The sequence below is a fragment of the Oryctolagus cuniculus genome, chromosome 21, assembly GCF_964237555.1.
Source record: "Oryctolagus cuniculus chromosome 21, mOryCun1.1, whole genome shotgun sequence".
Lineage (NCBI taxonomy): Eukaryota > Metazoa > Chordata > Mammalia > Lagomorpha > Leporidae > Oryctolagus > Oryctolagus cuniculus.
Genome location: NC_091452.1, coordinates 6,379,247 through 6,400,341, shown reverse-complemented (window position 1 = coordinate 6,400,341; position 21,095 = coordinate 6,379,247). Strand labels below are relative to the sequence as shown.

General features: G+C 54.9%; 1 protein-coding gene across 1 annotated transcript in view; it reads right to left on the bottom strand.

Moving 5' to 3' along the window:
* Positions 1-1,081: 1,081 nt before the first annotated feature.
* Positions 1,082-21,095, bottom strand: part of VPS37B (VPS37B subunit of ESCRT-I) — a 36,579-nt gene continuing 16,565 nt past the window's right edge. The window contains exons 2-4 of the mRNA XM_070066120.1: positions 6,786-6,957; positions 3,759-3,841; positions 1,082-3,077 (exon numbers count right to left, since the gene is read on the bottom strand). Of these exons, the coding sequence (XP_069922221.1) occupies positions 2,607-3,077; positions 3,759-3,841; positions 6,786-6,957 (726 nt within the window). The 3' untranslated portion in view covers positions 1,082-2,606. The remainder of the gene's footprint in view (positions 3,078-3,758; positions 3,842-6,785; positions 6,958-21,095) is intronic.

Genomic DNA, 21,095 nt, shown 5'->3' with positions numbered 1-21,095 from the left:
AGGACTGGTCTCGGCACCTGCACCTGCACCTGCACCTGCCACGCCCTCCCCATCGTCACTGTCCCCCCCTGGTCCTCCGTGTGAGCACAAAGGCCCACAGAGGCTCCAGCGAGGCCGAGCTCACGACCAGCAGCCACGAGACGTACCGTCAAGTCCAGCGTCACCAGGGTGTACAGATCTGGTTAGAAGCTTCCCGGCAGCCACTGGGAACAGAGCCTCCAGACATGCGCCCTCCCCTTTTTATAAAAAAGGGAAACTGATTTCCCAGGAGAAGCGTCCATCTCAGACAGCAAAGTCAGCTTTCCCCTGGAAACCCTCAGGACAACGTGCGGGGACGGCGCCCTGCTTATACAGTGATGGGGGGGCAGACACGCCAGAGCACACGGCACAGCTCGTCGGGGAGGGCACACGAGGGCACACGCATGGCTCAGCGGGCACGTGAGCACATGGCACAGCTCGGGTAGGCATGCAAGGGCACACGCATGGCTCATGTGTGAGTATGTGGCATGTCTCGGTGGGGGCGGGCACGCGGGGGCGGCGGGCATTCGGCCTAGCGATTAAAGCTCCTGCATTGCACGCGGGAGAGCTCAGGGCGGGGTCTCAGCTCCACTGGGTCCCTGCCACACACGTGGGAGACCTGGATTGAGTTCCTGCCCCCTAGCATTTGGGGAGTGACCCAGTAGAGGGCGGTACTTGCTACTAAAAGCCACACCCCAGCACACAAGGGCACTGGCATCACCTGGCATCACCGCACAGGAGGCGGGGCGGCAGGGTCCGCCCTCCCAGCCTGGAAGGGGAAGCAACCCCGGGAAACGCGGGAGCGCTGTCAGCAGCTGCGCGGCACGCGGCCACCCCAGGGACGGAGGATACGTTCTCTCCGCACGGCAGACACACCCTAGCTGCCCGTCCTTGCCGCTCATGACTCTAATGGGAAAGGCAACAGGCCCTGCCACTCGTGCCGCAGGCCAAACAGCCAGAGCCCCCGGCGGCTCGTTTCTGTCTTCAAGACCGGGGCCCTGGCCACTGCCACTGCCACACCAAACCCGTCAGGTCCACCCCAGGCAGAGACGCGACACGACTGTTACCAACGATTCTGTTTATTAAAAAGGGTCCCGCGGCTTTACAACCACAGTGCCACACGCAGCCCTGCACAGGGGCGGTGAGGCCGGGCTGTGGGCGTTCCCGACGGAGGCCAGCGGCAGAGGTGTGGGGGAGAGTGTGGCACCGCTCACTTGAGATTCACAGAACATGGCAAGCCCACGTGATGGGCATGGCAGTGAGCCATCCTACACGGCTCTGTTTTAAACAGTCACGACAGAGCTGGAGTCGAGGACCAGGAGTGTACGGACAAGGAACCACTGGGACAGGCCCGCTTCAGCTGGCTCGATTCTGTCACCCTGCATGGCAGCCTGCTGGTCCCGGGCCAGGGCCTTGGCTGCCTGACAGGTGACAGTGACAGAGTGGAGCCACAAGTCCCGCCCAGGGGCCCGTGCCAGGCTTCCTTGTTGACAGGTGTGTGGTGCACCCCCACCCCAGCGGGGGCCTGGGGTTCTGCACACGTGGCACCAGCAGGGGAGACCCCAGGGGGCAGGAAGAGCCTGCGTCCCCCTGCCCAGCACTTCCTGAGTCCGGCTGCCAGCCAGCCAGAGGCAGAGAACACGGGCTAAGCGTTTCCTGGTTCGAGGCGGCCAGACTTCCTGTACTAAGACAACACGCGTGGACGAGCCCTTCCACGAACACAGAGCCACCAGGGCGCCAGCCCCTGCGGGCGTCCCAGTCCTGGCGCCAGGGAAGCTAAGGCACAGCACGGCACCGCAGGCACGACCGTGCACTGCTCGCACAGAAGGAAGTTGCTTTCATTTCTTATCTGCTTTTCAATCTGGCCAAACAATATTTGCATTTTTTAAAAGTTTCCCTGAATGGTCTTATGTCAAAAAGGTTTCTTTCCAAATATAAAACAGGAGAACTTCACATGTAGTAAAAATACTGAGGGAGCATTTCTTCATAGAAATCCTGGGGCTGGCGCGAGGCGCGAGGGGCTGGGCACGATCCCCGGTGCCACGTCCCACTCACCCTGGCTCCTCGCGCCCGGCCTTTGGGCATGGCTGTGGCCGAGTCACCTCTGCCGGGGTGGCTGGGTGGGTGGGGCCTGCGGCACCTGTCCCACTCCGCCTCAGGGAACAGCAGAGCCATGCGGCAGAGCCCAGCCACAGCCGCACCTTCCAGGCTGGCCGACGCCGGGCCGGGGCACGCGGAACCCTCATTCGCAGATGAAACATAAATTAACCATGCTTACGAAGTCCAGCTCAGACGGGAGGACCACGACTCCAGGGGGAACTGGGAGACCGGCCGTCCCCTCCCAAACGCACGAGCCGGTCGACATGACGGCGGCGGCCACACCAGAAGGCAAACCGTCAAGACGCAGGGCACACAAACACGGCCTCGACGCAGAGCCTGGGTTTCTACTTCTACTCACCACTGCCCTACAGTTCTAGAATGGACGCTGGCCCGGAGCGCCTGGCCCCCGGCACAGCAGCTGGGCCCACGGCCGCCTCGCAGCCCAGCACAGCGGGCGGAGGGCGTCTCCCAGCAGGACGGCGTGGCGCTCACTGCAGGATGAAGCCTGGCTGGTGCGGAGGCAGCCGGGGCGGGGGTCTCTGAGGGAGAGCCGGTGGGTACGGCGACACGAAGTGTGCGGAGAACCCGGGCTGTGGAGGGAGGCCCCCGCGGGGAGGCAGGGGCGGGCACGGTAATCCTGCGTATGGAGCGGCTTGTCCCGCGCCTGTGGCGGCGGTGAAGGGGGTGGCTAAGCGTCCTGCAGGCACCTGGGGGGGCGGTGGCGGGATGCGCCGAGGCGCGACGGAAGGGGGCCCGCTGGCCTCTGGGGCGGACGCCTGTTCGGCCACCCGGGGTGGCAGCGGGGCCGGGGCCTGCGGGGGTCTCTGCCCCTTCAGCACCATCTCCTGGAGCTTCTCGATCTTCACCCTCCGCGTGTGCGCCAGCTTCCGCTTGCTCTGGTAGACGTCGATGAAGGAGTCCAGAGGAAGTTCTCCGTCCAGAAACTGCTCGGCCATGTTCTGGGGGCAGGGGAAAGCCGACTGTAGCACCCGCCCCCTCGGGGGGCTCCCCGGGCCCACGCTTCACCACCACTCAGCTGCAGACCCTAGGGGTGCACGTGCAGGCCTCGGGCTCAGGAGCAGGCCTTCGGAGCAGGGGTCTTCTGGTGGCCCGAGCTGCCAGGCGTCCCAGATAAGGAGGCGACCACTGTCTCCACTTACGGCTTCTCTCGCTGAGCCGGCCAGAGCCCACCACTTCCTGGCTTTTTGCCTGGCTGCATCCCGCCTGACAGTCTCACCCAAACAGGGTCAGCAGGAGAGATTTGCTAGGACCCCAGCAAAGACAATGCCACCTGACCCTGGCAACACAGCACCAGGCCCGGCTTGCTTTACCTGGGCAACACGGCCCGACTCATTTCCCGACTGCCTATTCAGGCCCAGCACCCAGCTGGCATGGTCTGCAAAGCTCTGTGGCTGCAGCTGACTCAGGCCTTGGCCACGAGCACCCATGGGGGCAGTGCTGACCCTCAGGGCAGCATGCACCTGACCACCCCCGCTGCTCCCTGGACCCCTGCATGGCGTTTTCCCAACCCACACAGGGAGGTGCCACCTCCTGGCCGTGGAGGTGTGGTGCTGGCGCTCACCACCCTGGAGGAAGTGGGCCTGCTAACTGCCCCTCCGCTGAGGCTGCCCTGGCCTTACCTCAGTGTCCTCCTCAATCTTGGCCCCTTCTGCTTGGAGAAGCGCTAGCAGGGTCTCCAAGGAAGCACTGCTGGACTGCTTATCTGGAGGAAGCGAGAGGCACAGTGAGCCAGGGCCATTCAGGCATGCGCCTTCCAAACCTCCGCGCCACCCAGATGTCTCCCCAGAGTCTTTACCCAGAGCGGTCATGGGAGCGTCACCTCCACGGAGGGCTGACTTCCCTGCTAGCTGAAAACCCACAGCACGGGGCTGGCGCTGCAGCTCACTAGGCTAATCCTCCGCCTGCGGTGCTGGCACACCGGGTTCTAGTCCTGGTTGGGGCACCGGATTCTGTCCTGGTTGCTCCTCTTCCAGGCCAGCTCTCTGCTGTGGCCCGGGAGTGCAGTGGAGGATGGCCCAGGTGCTTGGGCCCTGCACCCCATGGGAGACCAGGAGAAGCATCTGGCTCCTGCCTTCGGATCAGCGCGGTGCACCGGCCACAGTGCACCGGCCGTGGCGGCCACTGGAGGGTGAACCAACGGCAAAGGAAGACCTTTCTCTCTGTCTGTATCTCTAACTCTGCCTGTCAAAAAATAAATAAATAAATAAATAAATAATAATAATAATAATAAAAACCCAAGGCACGAGCAACTGCACAGAATAAGCGCCCGGGGGTGAGGGTGGTGGCATGGGGCTTGGTGAGACTTTATTTTTTAAGATTTACTTACTTACTTGAAAGGTCAAGTTACAGAGAGGGAGAGACAGAGACAGAGATCTATCCACTGGTTCACGCCTCAAATGGCTACAATGGTCAGGGCTGGGCTGAAGCCAGAAGCCTGGAACTCCGTCCAGGTCTCCCATGTGGGTAGCAGGGACCCGAGTACTGGGCCATCCTCTGCTGCCTCCCCAGGCGCGTTAGCAAGGAGCTGCATTGCAGAGTGGCAGCCAGGACTTGAGCCGGCGCTCCTGCGTTCCTCCGGGTGCCGACATCCCAGCAGCTTAACTGGCTGTAACGGGCTAGAGCACGTAGGTGCTGCCTGGGACCCCCACGTCCTCCATGAGGGCGGTGCCTGTTCCCGTCCCAGCTACTTGCTTCTGACCTGGCTTCCTGCTAGCGTACACCTGCAAGTATTGAGTCCCTGTCACTCACACGGGAGGTCTGCATGGAGTTCCAGGCTCCTGGCTTGAGCCTCACTCAGCCCTGCTGCCGCCAGCACTTGGGAAGTGAACCAGTGGAGGGAAGATCTGTCTCCACCTTTCAAATAAAATGAAAATGAGCCCAAAAAAATTCGTTTTAAAGGGGCGAGTATTGTGGTGTCGTGGGCTAAGCTGCCACCTGCCAGGCTGACATCCCGTACTGGGGTGCTGGCTTGAGTCCTGGTTGCTCTGTTTCCAATCCAGCTCCCTATTCATGGGCCTGGGAAGCAGCAGATTTTGGTTCAAGTACTGGGGCCCTGCTACCCACGTGGGAGACCCGGATGCAATTCCAGGCTTCTTGCGTTAGCCTGGCCCAGCTCCAACAATCACAGCCAATGTGAGTGAAACAGCAGATGGAAGATGAATCTCTTACCCCTCTGTCATTCTACCTTTAAATAAATAATAAATCTTAAAAAAAAAAAAAAAAAAAAAAAAAACACAGCACCAGGCCAGATCTGGGGACAGCACCAGAGAGCCCAGGGCCCTGAGTCACAATCCTGGAGGGCGGAATATTTCCAATATGTGACAGCAGCTAACCACAGCTTTCTAGCGCTCTCTTGTTGAGAGAAACTTCAATATACACAGATTAAGTGCAGGACTCACGTTTTTACCCCAGTAAACCCTGACCGCCGCTTCCTAGAGGAAGACTCAGGATTTCCAGGGAGCTCCCTCGCGCCCACTCCCAGCGACGCCCCCGGAGGCAGCCCTACACGGCCTGGCTCCACACTTCCCGCCAACGGAGCAGGCGGCACCTGCTCTGCGCCGGCTTCTCTTGCGTCCGTTCATTCCAGATAATACTTCAGGGTCTGAGTATCGAACTCACTCACTCAGTCCTCTGCAAATGGACATTTAGCTCCTTTCCAAACGCAGCTATCAGAAAGAGCTAACGGGAACGTTACCGTGCCGTTTCTGCTGTGCCCGTACCGGGCGTGGCACTGCCGAACCATGCCTCCAAGGTGGTTTTACCAAATCACATGCCTCCCACCCCCACCCCCACCCCCACCCTGCTTGCTGTTGCCCACCCTTTACTTCTCTCCACTCTCCTGAGTTTGTTATTATGAATTTTTTCTCAAGTTAGGGATTCAATGAGGAGACTGCAAAACCAGTGTCAGAATGTAAACATTCCTGAAGGGGAGGGTTTTAACCCAGCTCCTCTTAACCTGAACGTCTCTTTAAAGAAGTTCTCAAAAGCATCCGGGACTCTCAACACCACCAAATTCCTACTGAGGTGGGACATCAAAACGTTCCAGTGCGAGGACCACTGTTTCACTGTGCACGCCGAGAGCCAAAGGACGAAGCATTTACTGAAAATCACAATTCAGAAAACTGCCTTTTTCGCGTGTCTTTTTTTTTGGTGGGGGGGGGGGCAGGCAGAGTTAGACAGTGAGAGAGACACAGAGAGAAAGGTCTTCCTTCCGTTGGTTCACCCCCGAAGTGGCCGCTATAGCCAGCGCGCTGTGCTGATCCGAAGCCAGGAGCCAGGCGCTTCCTCCTGGTCTCCCATGCAGGTGCAGGGCCCAAGGACTTGGGCCATCCTCCACTGCACTCCCGGGCCACAGCAGAGAGCTGGACTGGAAGAGGAGCAGCCGGGACTAGAACCCGGTGCCCATATGGGATGCCGGCGCCGCAGGCAGAGGATTAACCTAGTGAGCCACGGTGCCGACCCCAAGGCGTCAGTCTTGAATTTAACCCGTGCTGAAGTCACTTTTCAGGAACAACAACTCTGAACACAAACTCCCCGGGCAGCGGCCCCATCTCAACCCCACAGTGTCCCTAACCGGCTCCCCTCCCCGGGCAGCAGCTTCCGGTCTTCTCGGCTCTAGTCTCGAAAGCTCGCCCTGTCCAAGTTACCTAATTTAGTCTTCTTTATCTGATAGGCTTCAAAGAGAACCTGCAGCTCCTGGTATTTCTGGGTCAAACACGCTTTCCGGGCGTCCAGCTGGGGCTGGTACAGAAGGTTTCCCTCTGCCAGGCTCCGGTTGCTGGCGAGCGTCATTTCTTTGTTGAGCTGGACAGTCTGCGTCTGCGAGGAACACACAGGCTGATGAGACCCCCCAGTGCATGAGCTCGCCCCCAGTCCCCAGGAGCCCGGCACGGACTTCCCTGCCCAGACTCCACCCCCCACCCCCTGCGCGTGCTCAGCAGGGCCGCTTCCTTTCCAGCAGGCTCCCAGGTCGGGCGCCCTGGGACTCCGTGGGAGCTTTCACTGCCGTGGCTCCTCCAGGAGCTGTAGGGACTCGGGGCTCAATGTTTGTAAGACAAGTTTCTGCCACGACAAAGCAAGCTTCAGAATCACTTTCATCAGCGAGGGTGGCTAACGCAGGCTCTGGGATCAGACCCAGCGATCAAACACGCCGCCTCAGAGGCCCTGGGAAAGAGCGTGCTGACTGGAGCCTGGCTCTCGCATCATCCCGCCCCCCAGCCCAGCACTTCTGGGTCTTCCCAGCTCCCGGCCCCGGCCCGTGAGCAAATCGGAACCAAAGCTGGGGCGGGGCTGGGGGAATACTTTGCCCAACAGGGGCTCCACACTGCCTTTCAGGCCCCAACAGACTACTGGGTGGTAAAGAGGCCCACCTGCTCAGACCTCGTTCAGAAGGCGAGAAACAAAACCTAGCCAAGGAGTCTGGGCTAAACAGTTCACGGAAAAGTTGATCTCGGTGCAAGAAATATTTTAAATCTATGCATAGTTTGTCTATAACTGGTATTTTTCAAGAACTTTTTGAAAACCCCTCATAGTTAGAGGAAGTTAGAAAACATGAACTCTTCTCACTGCCCCGTGACCGTGACCCCGGCCCTGCCCGGCCAAGTCCCAGCAGCACAGGTGCCCTCGCTCAGGGTCTGTGTTTCCCCTTAAGGGGCTCTTCCTCCCCGCCCCCCAGTCCTCCCATTTGCTAGCACGCAGGAGTCTGTTTTAGCTGCTCCTTCCTTCCTTCCTTCCTTCCTTCCTTCCGAGTCTGGGTATGGGTTCCCGGCCCATCACACCCATGCATTCCTCTTCTTGCACAGTTCCCAGCACCCTCACAGCGCAGAGAGAACAGGAGAAGCCCCGCTCAGTGCCTCCACCAGGACACCCCGACTACCCCCCAGGGCTCTCTCTACCCCGCAGACACGCGACCTGCAGCTCCCAGACGCGAAAGATGGGCTGAAAACTGCAAGCGGTTTGGTAACAATGGAAAAACACACACCCGTTCAACACTACGGAGTAACAGGTGGGAGTGTCCCCAAAGCCAGGGCAGCAGAAATGCGCCTGGTTCCTTCCTGCTGCTCAGAGCCAGCACAGCCCCGATCTGGAGAGACCTAGCGTAGCTGGCTCTGGGCAGGCAGGTGAGGCTCCGCCCCCATCTCCCGGCACGCGGAGGGGGGGCTTTTCCTCCAATTGTCATGGCCAATTAAAAGAACAAACAAAAATACACCATTGTGCAGTCACTCTGGAAAGACGTGGCACCTTCTTGTAAAAGGAATCGCAGAGTAACCATGTGACCCAGAAACTGTCGTCCCCGGCACTTATTCCAGAGAAAGGAATTTACGTTCCCACAAAAACCTGCTTGTATTTGTAGCAGCACTATTTCTAACAGCCAAAATCTTGAAGCAACCCAGATTATGAGCCAACAGGTGACTGGTTAAACATTCCATCCACACCACGAAGCGAGCTAACCGCTGACCCCAGTCACGGATAAAGCTCCAGGGATCTGTTACAATGAAGAAACAAGACAACCCCATAGGACCACTACCCCACCATCCCCAACGCACAAGGATCTTGAAACAACAGAATTACAAAATGGAGAACACGTGAGCGCCGGGGGAGGCGGTGGGGAGCAGTGGGCCACCTCAGGAGGATGCCGTCAGCATGCCAACCCTGACTCCACAGTGTCCGGGACTGCACCAGCTGCCACCAGCGGGGACCGGCAGCGGGGCACAGGCCCTCTCCGATCCATTTCTGACAACTGCAGGTCTCAGAAAGATGGACAAGCCACCATGTGCAGAGAGCTCTCCCTCCTTCCGGGCTCTGCAGATGGATGGGCAGGGTGTTCACGCTCACAGCCCACAGACTGGAACCCAGGTCTCGGCCCGCAGACCACGGCTCTGAGAACCCCGCCCCTCTGACTGCGATCAGTTCTTTGCTCAGTTAACACTCAGCCAAGCCCCGAGTTAGTCTCGAATAAACCACCTGGTATAAAGGGACTGTGTTCCTGAGCACGCTCACTTCCCGCTCCGTTCTTAGAGAACGCGTACCTGGAGCTCAGTCTCTCTTCCCTCTGCCCTCCCGGCCACCCTCTAACCCAGTTCCCGTGGCACGCACTCCTTTGTGGCGCCAGCTGCCATCGGTGGGATTAAACGTTCGCCTGCTCACCGCCTGTCTTCTCCAGGGAAATGCGAACCACACACTTGCTGTCCCTGGCACACCGAGCACAGATCAGTGAGGGTGTGCGGAATCCATCTGAGAGGCTGCTTCTAAAGAAACGCAAGTCACGTGTAGACTAAAGCAAAGGGATCTGCGGGCGCCGGCGCTGTGGTGCAGCGGGTAAAGCCGCCGCTTGCAGTGCCAGATCCCATAGGGTGTCGGTTCAAGTACCAGCTGCTCCTCTTCCGACCCAGCTCTCAGTGTGGCCTGGGAAAGCAGTGGAGGATGGCCCAAGTCCTTGGGCCCCTGCACCCGCGTGGGAGACCTGGAAGAAGCTCCCAGCTCCAGCCATTGCAGCCATCTGGGGCCAGCAGATGGAACACCTCTCTCACTCTGCCTCTGCCTCTCTTTCAAATAAATAAATAAATCTTAAAAAGAGAAAAGGGATGTGTTTGCTAAGCAGTATTACTGTACCCCAAATCCTTTATGCGGCAGGTGGGTTCTGAGTCTGTGGGGGTCTCACACTGGGTAGAATTTCCCCCAAAGTCCTAAGCTCAGGCAGCAGTCAGTGCCGGTCTCCGAGGCGACCCAGGGGAAGGCAGAGTTAAATGTTTCGATTCCAGCATGATGGTAAAGACTATCGCATAGCAATGGTTCTCAACTTTGTATATCAGTCACCGCCCTAATTTTTTTAAACTTCTTTTATTTGAAAGGCAGAGAGGGAGACACAGCAATCGATTTGCTGGTTCATTCCCCAGATGTCCACAACAGCAGCAGGAGCGGGGCCAGACGGGAACTCAACCAGGTCTTGGACGTGGACAGCAGGGACCGATGCCTTAAGCCGTCGCTCGTGCCCCCCAGGGTGCAAGCCAGACGCCGGGACGAGGAGTGCTGTCAGGACACGAGCCCTGGCACTCCGACCTGGGCTGCAGGCATCGCAAGCAGCATCCCCAGCGCCACCTGGCGTGCCCGCCCCACAACCACCTTCTGAAGTGGGCTAGGGGTGTCCAGAGCCTGACACCCACGCTGACCAGCTACCAGGCCGGACCTTCTAGGCGAGGCCCACACCCCCTTCTCAAGGCTCCCAGGAGACCCCAACACATCGCTGCCCCGAAAGCACCAACTCCACGGGTGCGAGTCAAGGCCACTCGGCCCACGTGTGAGGAAGCCACTCATTTATACTGGATCACACGGGCACCACCAGCAAAGGGCCAAATAAAAATCCAACGACCGTTAAACTGGCGGTGACTAGTACCCGAGTGTTCAGATGAACCGGAGTAAGTGCAGGCACAACTAAGAGGCCACCCAGAGCACAACCTGCAAGTGGGCAACAGCAGGGACCCAGGTCGGGGGCACTCCCTTGGGCCTCTGGGGAGACAGCTCCTCCATACTCATCCTGGACGCCGTGTGGGACAGACCCCCCTCTGCCGGCCCCTTCACGTCCCAGCTGGGAACGGAGGGGAGGGAACTCCAGCCCTGCTCACTGGCAAAACAAAGGCTCCTCCTTGGGAAGAGAACACCGCGGGGCAAGGCCCGAGGGGCGGCCACTACCCGGCCTGGACGCCAGCGATTGGATCCGGACGACAGACCTGAGCATGCTTAGAGAGCAGACCTGAGCATGCTTAGAGAGCGCCAGGCATTGCTTTAGGGCCCATCAGTGTGAAAACAATGAATCGTAAATTGCTGATGTCCTCATTTTCGTAGGAGGCTCAAACAGCAACCTCCCGTGGAAAAGAGGGTGGCCAAGAGGGTGGCCAACCGCCCCGTATTTCTCACAACTCTTTCTCTAAAGCCACGGCGAAACCATTCAGGACCACTTCCTTCTGGTGAAGACACACGTGTATAAATGTGCTCAGTTTCACTTCCCTTTCTGGTTTTCTCTGACGTTGCTTCTGCCCATGTTGGTGTGTTAGGACTGTTAACCTAAAGTTAACAGCAATTTCTCTTTTTTTAAACATATTTGTCATCTCACATCATGTCTTTTGTTGTAAGACATTTGGAATTTATTCTCTTAGCAATTTTGAAATGTATAATAAATTATAATGAACTATAATTGCCATTTGTGCAACAGATTTTTTTAAAATTAATTTATTTGAAAGGCAGAGTTGTAGAGAGAATCTTCCTTCCAATGCTTCACTCCCCAGATGGCCGCAACGGCCAGAGCTGGGACAGTCTGAAGCCGGGAGCCAGGAGCTTCTTCCGGGTCTCCCACATGGGTGCAGGGGCCCACGGATTTAGGCCATCTTCTACTGCTTTCCCAGGCCACAGCAGAGAGCTGGATCGGAAGTGGAGCAGCCAGGACTCAAACTGGCACCCACATGGGATGCTGGCACTGCTGACGGCGGCTTTACCCGCTACACCACAGCATGGGCCCCAGCAGCAATTTCCTGAATGGTGTGATTTGCACACGTCTCTCTCTGCTTTCAGCTATCATAGGGTTTGTTTTTTTTTTTAAGATTTATTTATTTGAAAGGCAGAGTTACTGAGAGGCAGAGGCAGAAGAGAGAAGACAGAAGAGAGGGAGAGGGAGAGAGAGAGAAAGAGAGAGAAAGGGAGAGGAAGGGAGAGGAAGAGAGAGGAAGAGAGAGGAAGAGAGAGGAAGAGAGAGGAAAAGAGAGGAAAAGAGAGGGAGAGGGAGAGGGCAGAGAGGTCTTTCATCCACTGGTTCATTCCTCAAATGGCTGCAATGGCAAAAGCTGGGCTGATTTGAAGCCAGGAGCTTCCTCTGGGTCTCCTACGCGGATGCAGGGGCCCGAGCACTCAGGCCATCTCCTACTGCTTTCCCAGATCATAGCAGAGAGCTAGATTGGAAGTGGAGCAGCCGGGACTTGAACCAGTGCCCCATGGGATGCCGGCACTGCAGGTGGTAGCTTTACTTGCTCCACCACAGTGCTGGCCCTAGGTTTTTTTTTTTTTTTTTTTTTTTTTAAGATTTATTTATTTATTTGAAAGTGTTTCAGAGAAGGGGGGCGGGGAGAGAGAGATCCTCCATCTGTTGGTTCATTCCCCAAATGGCCATGGCCACAACAGCCTGGGCTGGAGGCCAGGTTGAAGGCCAGGAGCCCCAAGAGGGTCTCCCGTACGGGCAGCGGGGGCCCAAGCTGGGCCATCTGCTGCTGCTTTCCCAAGTGCACCAGCAGGGAGCTGGATCAGAAGTGGAGCAGCCGGGACAGACAGTGGCTTAACCACTGCACCAGGACGCTGGCCCTTATCACAGTGTTTGCTTCATTCGCAGCCCGTAGAATTTTTCAGAAAGTCATTTTTAAATTTGAAAACTATGTTATTTAAGTAGTATAAGCAGAAGGACAGATGTTCTAGGAACACACACACACACACACACACACACTCAATCTAGCAGAGTAACACAGAAAGAGAGATCTTCTATCCAGAACTCCACCAGGGCCTCCCATTCCGGCGGCAGGGACTCAAACACTTGAGCCATTTCCCACTGCTTCCCAGGAGCGTTAGCAGGGAACTCGATCAAAGGTGAAACAGCCCAAGGGCCAGCTCTGTGGTACAGCAGGTTAAGCCACCATCTATGACGCCAGCATTCCATGTGGGTGCTGATTGAGTCCTGGCTGCTCCACTTCCAACCCAGCTCCCTGCTAATGTGCCTGGGAAAGTAGCAGAAGGTGGCCCCAGGGCTTGTTCCCTGCAGCCACATGCGACACCCAGATGAAGCTCCTGGTCCTGGCTTCAGCCTGGCCCAGCCCTGGCTGTCGCGGCCACTTCAGGAGTGAACCAGCGGATGGAGGTCTCTGTCTCTAACTCTGTATTTCAAATAAATAAAATAAATCTTTAAAAAATAAAAGTGAAATAACTGGGACTCGAACAGGCATTCTGACATGTGGACATCCTAGTAGCAGCTTAACCCAGTGCATCACATGCCTGCCCCTGACTGGCTTCTTTAAAATGTTATTTATTTGATAGGGAGGGAGGGAGGGAGACAGAGAGGGAACTCCCATCCACTGGTGCATTCCCCAAATGCTACAACAGCCAGCGCTGGGCATTTTGTTAATGCAGACCCTAGAAGGCAGCAGTGATGGGGTCAACAAATTAAATTCCCACTACCCACATGGACGGACTTCCGGCCTCCTGGCTTTCAAATAAAATGAATTAAAAAAAAAAAACAAAAAAAAAAAAAAACAAAAAAAAACAAGGTAGCACATGTACTTGTCCAGGCAGCAATATGGTTCTCTGAGAACGCACACTCTGTTTCAAATGTCCATGTCACTGTTTCTTCATTCCCGCTGGGTGAGTGTGGTAAAAGTGGCCTAAGAAAGGAAGGAAGGGAGAAATGGACATAAACTGCCCTCTGCACATGCAACACACAGACGAGAGGCAGCCAGGGCAGGACACCGGAGGCAGCCCTGCTGGCCCTGGGTCAAGGGTGTGGGTTTCCAGTGGGTGCCTCCAAACCAGACTTCTACAACGTGCAGTTCTGTGACAACTTGGCCACAGTCTGGCTCCCTCATCTGTAATTGCAACTGTGCCTTCCTGAACACCAAGGCAGATGCATCTGTCCATATTCCCAAGATAAATCTTTTTCATGACAAATATTCTTGGTGATCTTACTCGACCTTCATACTATAATCTAATCCTTATCATAACAAAGTAAATCGCATCAGCAAATTTTGTTAGCAAATTTAAACAAACAAATGGAAAAATTCTTAATAGACTAGACAAAATGCTCAAACCCTGTAAGCACTTGGAAATGAGGCTGAGTTACTTAAAATAAAGACAGGGGGCCGGCGCTGTGGCGCAGCAGGTTAATCCTCCACTTGTGGCGCCAGCAGCCCAAATGGGCACCAGTTCTAGTCCCGGCTGCTCCTCTTCCAATCCAGCTCTCTGCTATGGGCTGAGAAAGCACTAAGGTGCCCAAGTACTTGGGATCTTGCACCCGCATGGGAGACCTGGAAGAAGCTCCTAGTTCCTGGCTTCAGATCGGCACAGCTCCTGCCGTTGTAGCCATCTGAGGAGTGAACCAGCAGATGGAAGACCTTTTTCTCTGTCTCTCCCTCTCACTGCCACTCTACCTCTGAAATAAATAAATAATTTTAAAAAAATAAAAATAAAAACAGAGCTACGCCTTTTTCACCTAGGGCCATTCTCAGAGTTCTCTCCACAAGCCACAAGCTGGCGTGGTGGCACAGTCGGTAAAGCCACCACCTGTGACTCTGGCAGCCCATGTGAGTGCAGGTGCATCTCCTGGCTGCTCCACTTCCCATCCAGCTCCTTGATGATGGCCTGGGAAAAGCAGTGGAACACGGGTCAGGTTTCTGGGCCGTGCCAACCACGTGGGAGAGCTGGAAAGGCTCCTGGCTTCATTGCAGCAATCTGGGGAGTGGAGCAGCGGATGGAAGATCTCTCTGTAACTGACTTTCAAAAGTAAATAAATAAGGTGCTGGCGCTGTGGCGTGGCGGATAAAGCCACTGCCTACAGCATCCCATATGGGCACTGGTTCGAGTCCCAGCTGCTTTACTTCCAATCCAGCTCTCTGCTGTGTCCTGGGAAAGCAGTAGAAGATGGTCCAAGTCCTTGGGCCCCTGCACCCACGTGGGAAGACCCGGAGGAAGCTCCTGGCTTCGGATGGGTGCAGCTCTGGCCGTTGTGGCCAATAGGGGAGTGAACCAGTGGATGGAAGATATCTCTCTCTCTCTCTGCCTCTCCTTCTCTCTGTGGGTAACTCTGACTTTCCAATCAAATAAATAAATCTTTAAAATAATAAATCTTTTTTAGAAGTACTTCCACAGAGTAATCAATCACATTTTATTCAATGAGCAAACATGTTCTTAAACAAGCAGAAGATCCAAACCCGGTAAATACAATGCTCTTCCAACAGCTGACTTGACTCCCACTGGCTTCTCAGCCAGGGCTGCCCTCCCGTCCAATTCCACTTCCAGCTCCCCAGTGCAGGGGCCCAGACAATGGCTCTGAACCTCCTCTACGCTTCCCCCAGCCCCAGCCCAGCCAGTTCCTCAGCCCGGGTGCTCTAGGCCCTCTTCTATCGAGACTCAGGCTGATGATCACCGAAACCCTCGGGACCAGCAGAGTCCAGATTTCTGAACACTGGCACAGACTTTACAGGCTGAGCATCTCCAACCCAGGAACTCCAAAGTCCCAAACTCTGAGCACCACCTTGCATCTTCCGATTTGGCGAGCTCAGCCTGCAGGATTCACACAGGTGGAGCCACGAGCCAAGGAAGCAGCCCCGGAAACGCGAGGGACAGCTTCTCTCCCAGAGCCTCCGGGGGCACGCAGGAGCCTCGGTTTCAGACTCGGGCCCTCAGATTTCCGACGGGATGGATTTCTGTTTTACGCTGCTCAGTCTGTGGTAATTTGTTAGAGCCGCCGGGGGAAGCTAGCACGGTGCAGTCTCCTCCGCGTGCCCTTGAGATCCAGCCCAGGGGCTGCCTGGCTGACCTGACCCCTCCAACACGCCCTTGCCTCTGGTTCCGGCTGGGGCAGGAGGACGACGACACAGGGAGTCACTCCATCACCTGGGACACCTGTACCCCAAACCGCAGTGCCTGGGGTTGAATCCCGCCCAGGCTTCCAATCCAGCTTCCGGACAACGCACACCCTCGAGGGCAGCAAGTGATCTTTCATGTACTTGGGTCCCTGCAACCCATGTGGGAGACCCAGATGGAGTTCTGGGCTCCTGGCTTCACTCTGGCCCAGCCCAGGTTGTTGTGACCATTTGGGGAGCGAATCAGTGGACAGAAGACTTCCTTGTCACTCTGCCTTTCAAATAAATAACTCTCAAAAAAAAAAAAAAAAAAAAAAAAAAAGACAAGAACAGAATCTGGTTACTGAACTCAAGTTCCCAAAGCAAAATGTGCCTGTGTCTTGCCAGAAGCCTGACTGACACAGAAGGAAATTTTCCTCATGACATGATATTTGAGCTCAAGGGTACCCTCTGATGAAGACAGTAAGCCCCCAAGAGCAGAATCGCCTTACTCGTTCTGTGCCCAGGCCAACAAGAGCACGTAGGTAAACACTTGTTCAATTTCATCCCTAAAAATCCTGATGGGGGGAGGGGGATAGAGGGCGGCACTGTGGCACAGCGAGTAAAGCTGCTACCTGTGGTGCCAGCACCCTATATGGGCGCCGGTTCAAGACCCAGCTGTTACACTTCCAATCCAGCTCTCTACTATGGCCTGGGAAAGCAGTGGAAGATGGCCCAAGTGCTTGGGCCTCTGCACCTGCATGGGAGACCCAGAAGAAGTTCCTGGCTCCTGGCTTTGGACTGGTGCAGCTCCAGCCATTGTGGTCATTTGGGGAGTGAACCAGCAGATGGAATACCTCTCTCTGCCCCTCTGCCTCTCTGTAACTCTACCTTTCAAATAAATAATTTTTTTTAAAGATTGATTTATTTATTTGAAAGTCAGAGTTACACAGAGAGAGGAGAGGCAGAGAGAGAGAGGTCCTCCATCCGATGGTTCACTCCCCAATTGGCCGCAATGGCCAGGGCTGCACCGATCCAAAGCCAGGAGCCAGGAGCTTCCTCCAGGCCTCCCATGTGGGTGCAGGGGCCCAAGCACTTGGGCTATCCTCCACTGCTTTCCCAGGCCATAGCAGAGAGCTGGATGAGAAGTGGAGCAGCTGGGTCTCGAACTGGCGCCCATATGGGATGCCAGCACTTCAGGCCAGGACGTTAACCTGCTGTGCCACAACGCCAGCCCCCAAATAAATCAATCTTTAAAAAAGAAGAAATCCGGCCGGCGCCGTGGCTCACTAGGCTAATCCTCCGCCTAGCGGCGCCGGCACACCCGGTTCTAGTCCCGGTTGGGGCGCCGGATTCTGTCTCGGTTGCCCCTCTTCCAGGCCAGCTCTCTGCTGTGGCCAGGGAGTGCAGTGGAGGATGGCCCAGGTGCTTGGGCCCTGCACCCCATGGGAGACCAGGATAAGTACCTGGCTCCTGGCTCCTGCCATCGGATCAGCGCAGTGCGCCGGTCACAGCGCGCCAGCCGCGGCGGCCATTGGAGGGTGAACCAACGGCAAAGGAAGACCTTTCTCTCTGTCTCTCTCTCTCTCACTGTCCACTCTGCCTGTCAAAAAAAAAAAGAAGAAGAAGAAGAAGAAATCCTAGTGGAGGTGATGTTGTGGCACGGCAGGCTAACCCCTGCTTGAGATGCCTGCACCCCATATCAGCGTACAACCTGGAGTCCCAGCTGCTCCACTTCTGATCCAGCTTCCTGCTAATGCACCCTGGGAAGCAACAGCTCAAGTACTTGGGTCCCTGCTACCCCCCATATAGGAGATCCAGATGGAGTTTCAGGCTCCTGGCTGCAGGCTGGTCCAGCCTTGGCTATTGTAGACATTTTTTTAAAAAGATTTATTTACTTATTTAAAAGACAGAGTTACAGAGAGGCAGAGGCAGAGGCAGAGGGGCAGGGAGGGAGGGAGGGGGGAAGAGAGAGGGATAGAGAGACAAAGACATCTCTCCAATAGCTGGTTTACTTCCCAAATGGCCACAACGGCTGGAGCTGCACTGATCTGAAGCCAGGAGCTTCTTCCAGGTCTCCCATGTGGACCTGGGCCATCTTCCACTGCGTTCCCAGGCCATAGCAGAGAGCTGGATCAGAAGCAGAGCGGCCGGGACCCCTATGTGATGCTTTACCCACTACACCACTGTGCCGGCCCCTACTGCAGACATACTGAGAGAGAACCAGCAGATGGAAGATCTCTTTCTCTCTCTGCCTTTCAAGTAGATTAAAATAAACAAACATTTAAACGAAATAATCTCAATGACTGAGGCTTCAGGCTGCTGTCACTGTTAAAAATCTTGATAAGCTTTTCTAACGATCACAGCCTCTCTAAACGTTTATAACAAATGTTGAGATAGTAACAACACAGAGTAATGCTTATTATTACAAACAACCACATGTCGACGCGAAGACTACTGGTACTCTTGGCTTACCGCAGCCATGACGATGGCGTAGCAGTGAGGGAAACAGTAAGATTACGTCGACTGCTCTAGAGTGAAGCTACCCGTTACCACAGTAAACATCAGGCACAAGCTGGTCTGTACACTCCCTTTCTCCTTACTTGCAATTCAGCCCTTGCCACTTCGAAAGCGCGTTAGTGTGTGAGAGCAGTGTTGCCCTAACAGAGCCCTGACGTCGCTGTAATTTACACATGTGCACGTAGAGGCGCTCACAGGCCTCCTACCCTGACCGCGTCTCAGACTGGACCGCGCTCTCACAGCGGATGATTCCCTCGTTCAGGAACACACAAGGGCTGTCCTTGCAGTGCAGTGCGTTAGCTGGTTCGAGTCCCAGCTGCTCTGTTTCTAGTCCAGCTCCCCACAAAAGTGCCTGGAAAAGCAGCAGAAAATGGCTCAAGTGCCTGGGCCCCCAACAACCATGTAGGGGACCCAGATGGAGTTCAAGGCTGGTGGCTTCAGCCTAGCCCAGCCCTGGCCGTGTCAGCCATCTGGGGAGTGAACCATTGGATGGAAGACCCCCCCCCCCGCCTCTCCTCTCTCTGTGTAACTCTTTCAAATAAATAAATAAATAAAATAAAAATAAAAATAATCAGAAATACATAAGAGTGTGGACATTTGGTAAAGCATCGGTTGGCATGTCCACATCCCATGTCAGTATTTCTGGATTTGAATCCCAGCTCCACTTACAATTCCAGCTTCCTGCTAATGCACACCCTGGCTCAAGTACTTGGGTCCCTGGCGTCCATTTGGAAAACCTGAACTGAATTCCAGGCTTTGGCCTGACCCAACAACTGTGGCTGCTGTGGGCATCTGAGGAGTAAACCAGCAGACAGGCATCTCTTTCAAATAAATATGATTTAAAAAAATACATGGGAAGCAGCTCTTTATGCCAGTTTCTGAGGAGGCTGCAACGCAAGCTGGGTGCCCCATGGAAGGCAGGAGCCCAGGCGCCTGGGCCATCACCTGCCGCCTCGCAGGGTCTGTGTTGGCTTGTTCTGAACTTGAGGCAGCTCACACCTCAGGCACTTCCACATGGGGTGGGTTGGTGCAAGCAGCCGCTTGACCCACTGCACAATACCGCCCTGCCAACATTTATTGAGCACTTACTGCACGCCGGGCACTGGGCCACCTTCTCCTCACACCACTATCCCCGTCTGCTCCTCCTGGGAGGTTCAGTGATCTGCCAAAGTCCAGCTGCCGCAGCAGAGCTGTGCTACTACGTGCTGGGCAGTCTGTCTCCATAATTCCACACAATTACCCCACAGATTCAACTGGAGATTTAATTTACCAATTCACTAGCATCTATTTCCAACCTCCAGTAACCGTCTAAATTTCACTGCTATTTATATCTCTTAATTTTTTGAGATTTTCAAATACACTACAGAGATAGCATAATAAACCATGCATAAACTTCTCCTGGGGTCAGTAATTAGCAATATTTGCCACTTTTATTTGATCTAGAATCTGATTTTTTTAAAAGCAAATCTCAAGCATTCACTTTTTAAAAAAAGATTTATTTATTTGAAAGTCAAAGCTACAGAGAGAGAAGAGAGAGAGACAGAGACAGGTTCTTCCATCCTCTGGTTTACTCCCCTCGAGGGCTGCAACAGCCAGGGCCGCGGAGGGGAAACAGGGAGCTGGACCAAAGTGGGGCGGCTGGGACATGAACTAGGGCCCACACGGGACGCTGGTGTCACAGGAAGCGCACCCCACAGGCCACGACACCGGCCCCAAGCGTCCATCTTTAAAACTTGGCATCTACCTCTAAGGGGTAAGAACTCTCCAACCCTACTCCAAAGCTACCATCACACTTAATGCAGCCAGCAGCTCCTTACCATCAGCCGCCACAATGCTGGCTTCAACTCTAACGGAGAGCTCTGCCTCATCTATTGCAGTATCTGAAATTTATAAACCCAAAGTAAGACAAGTGCTGGATTCTTTTCATTTTTTTGTTTTTGCTTTTAAACCCTCCAAGAGTGATACAAGGCTTCGTGGAGTATTAGTAAGTAGTAGTTTTACTGTTGATGCTCCTCCCTCGGTGACGGCTCCTGGCCTTTCTGACCAGCAAAGTGCCCACACTGGCCAGGGGAGACCCTTCTGGGCCACTCTTCGGGTTGCCTTCAACGCGCTTTTGCTCTCCAACACAACGCATTGTAGCAGGCTCCACCTGGACACTTGCTGCCCCGACCTGGCCTGGTCTTTCTTAATAGTGGTTCCTTCTGGAGGGAAATTCATTTTGGATTCTGATCTTTTCCTCGCCACATAAAATTAAATTCAAAGTTATCTATACTAAAAAGTTGAATAAAAGAAATCTTAGTTTCCATACTATTCTAAGAGAAAAATGTAGAGTACATTAATATCTTAAATATATCAGGCTCACGGATCAGGTGATAAAAGCTGCTTAACTGTATCTCCTTTTAATTTTTAAAAAAAATTTTTTTTTTGACAGGCAGAGTGGACAGTGTGAGAGAGAGACAGAGAGAAAGGTCTTCCTTTTGCCGTTGGTTCACCCTCCAATGGCCGCCACGGCCGGCGCACTGCACTGATCCGAAGGCAGGAGCCAGGTGCTTCTCCTGGTCTTCCATGGGGTGCAGGGCCCAAGCACTTGGGCCATCCTCCACTGCACTCCCTGGCCACAGCAGAGAGCTGGCCTGGAAGAGGGGCAACCGGGACAGAATCCGGCGCCCTGACCGGGACTAGAACCCGGTGTGCCGGCGCCGCAAGGCGGAGGATTAGCCTAGTGAGCCTCGGCGCCGGCCAACTGTATCTCCTTTTAATTACACTATTTGATTTACCTCATTAGTTAAAGTTGAATTTTACCAAAATCATGTGCAATTGGAGTTTGGGCTTTATATTAAAGATTACTAG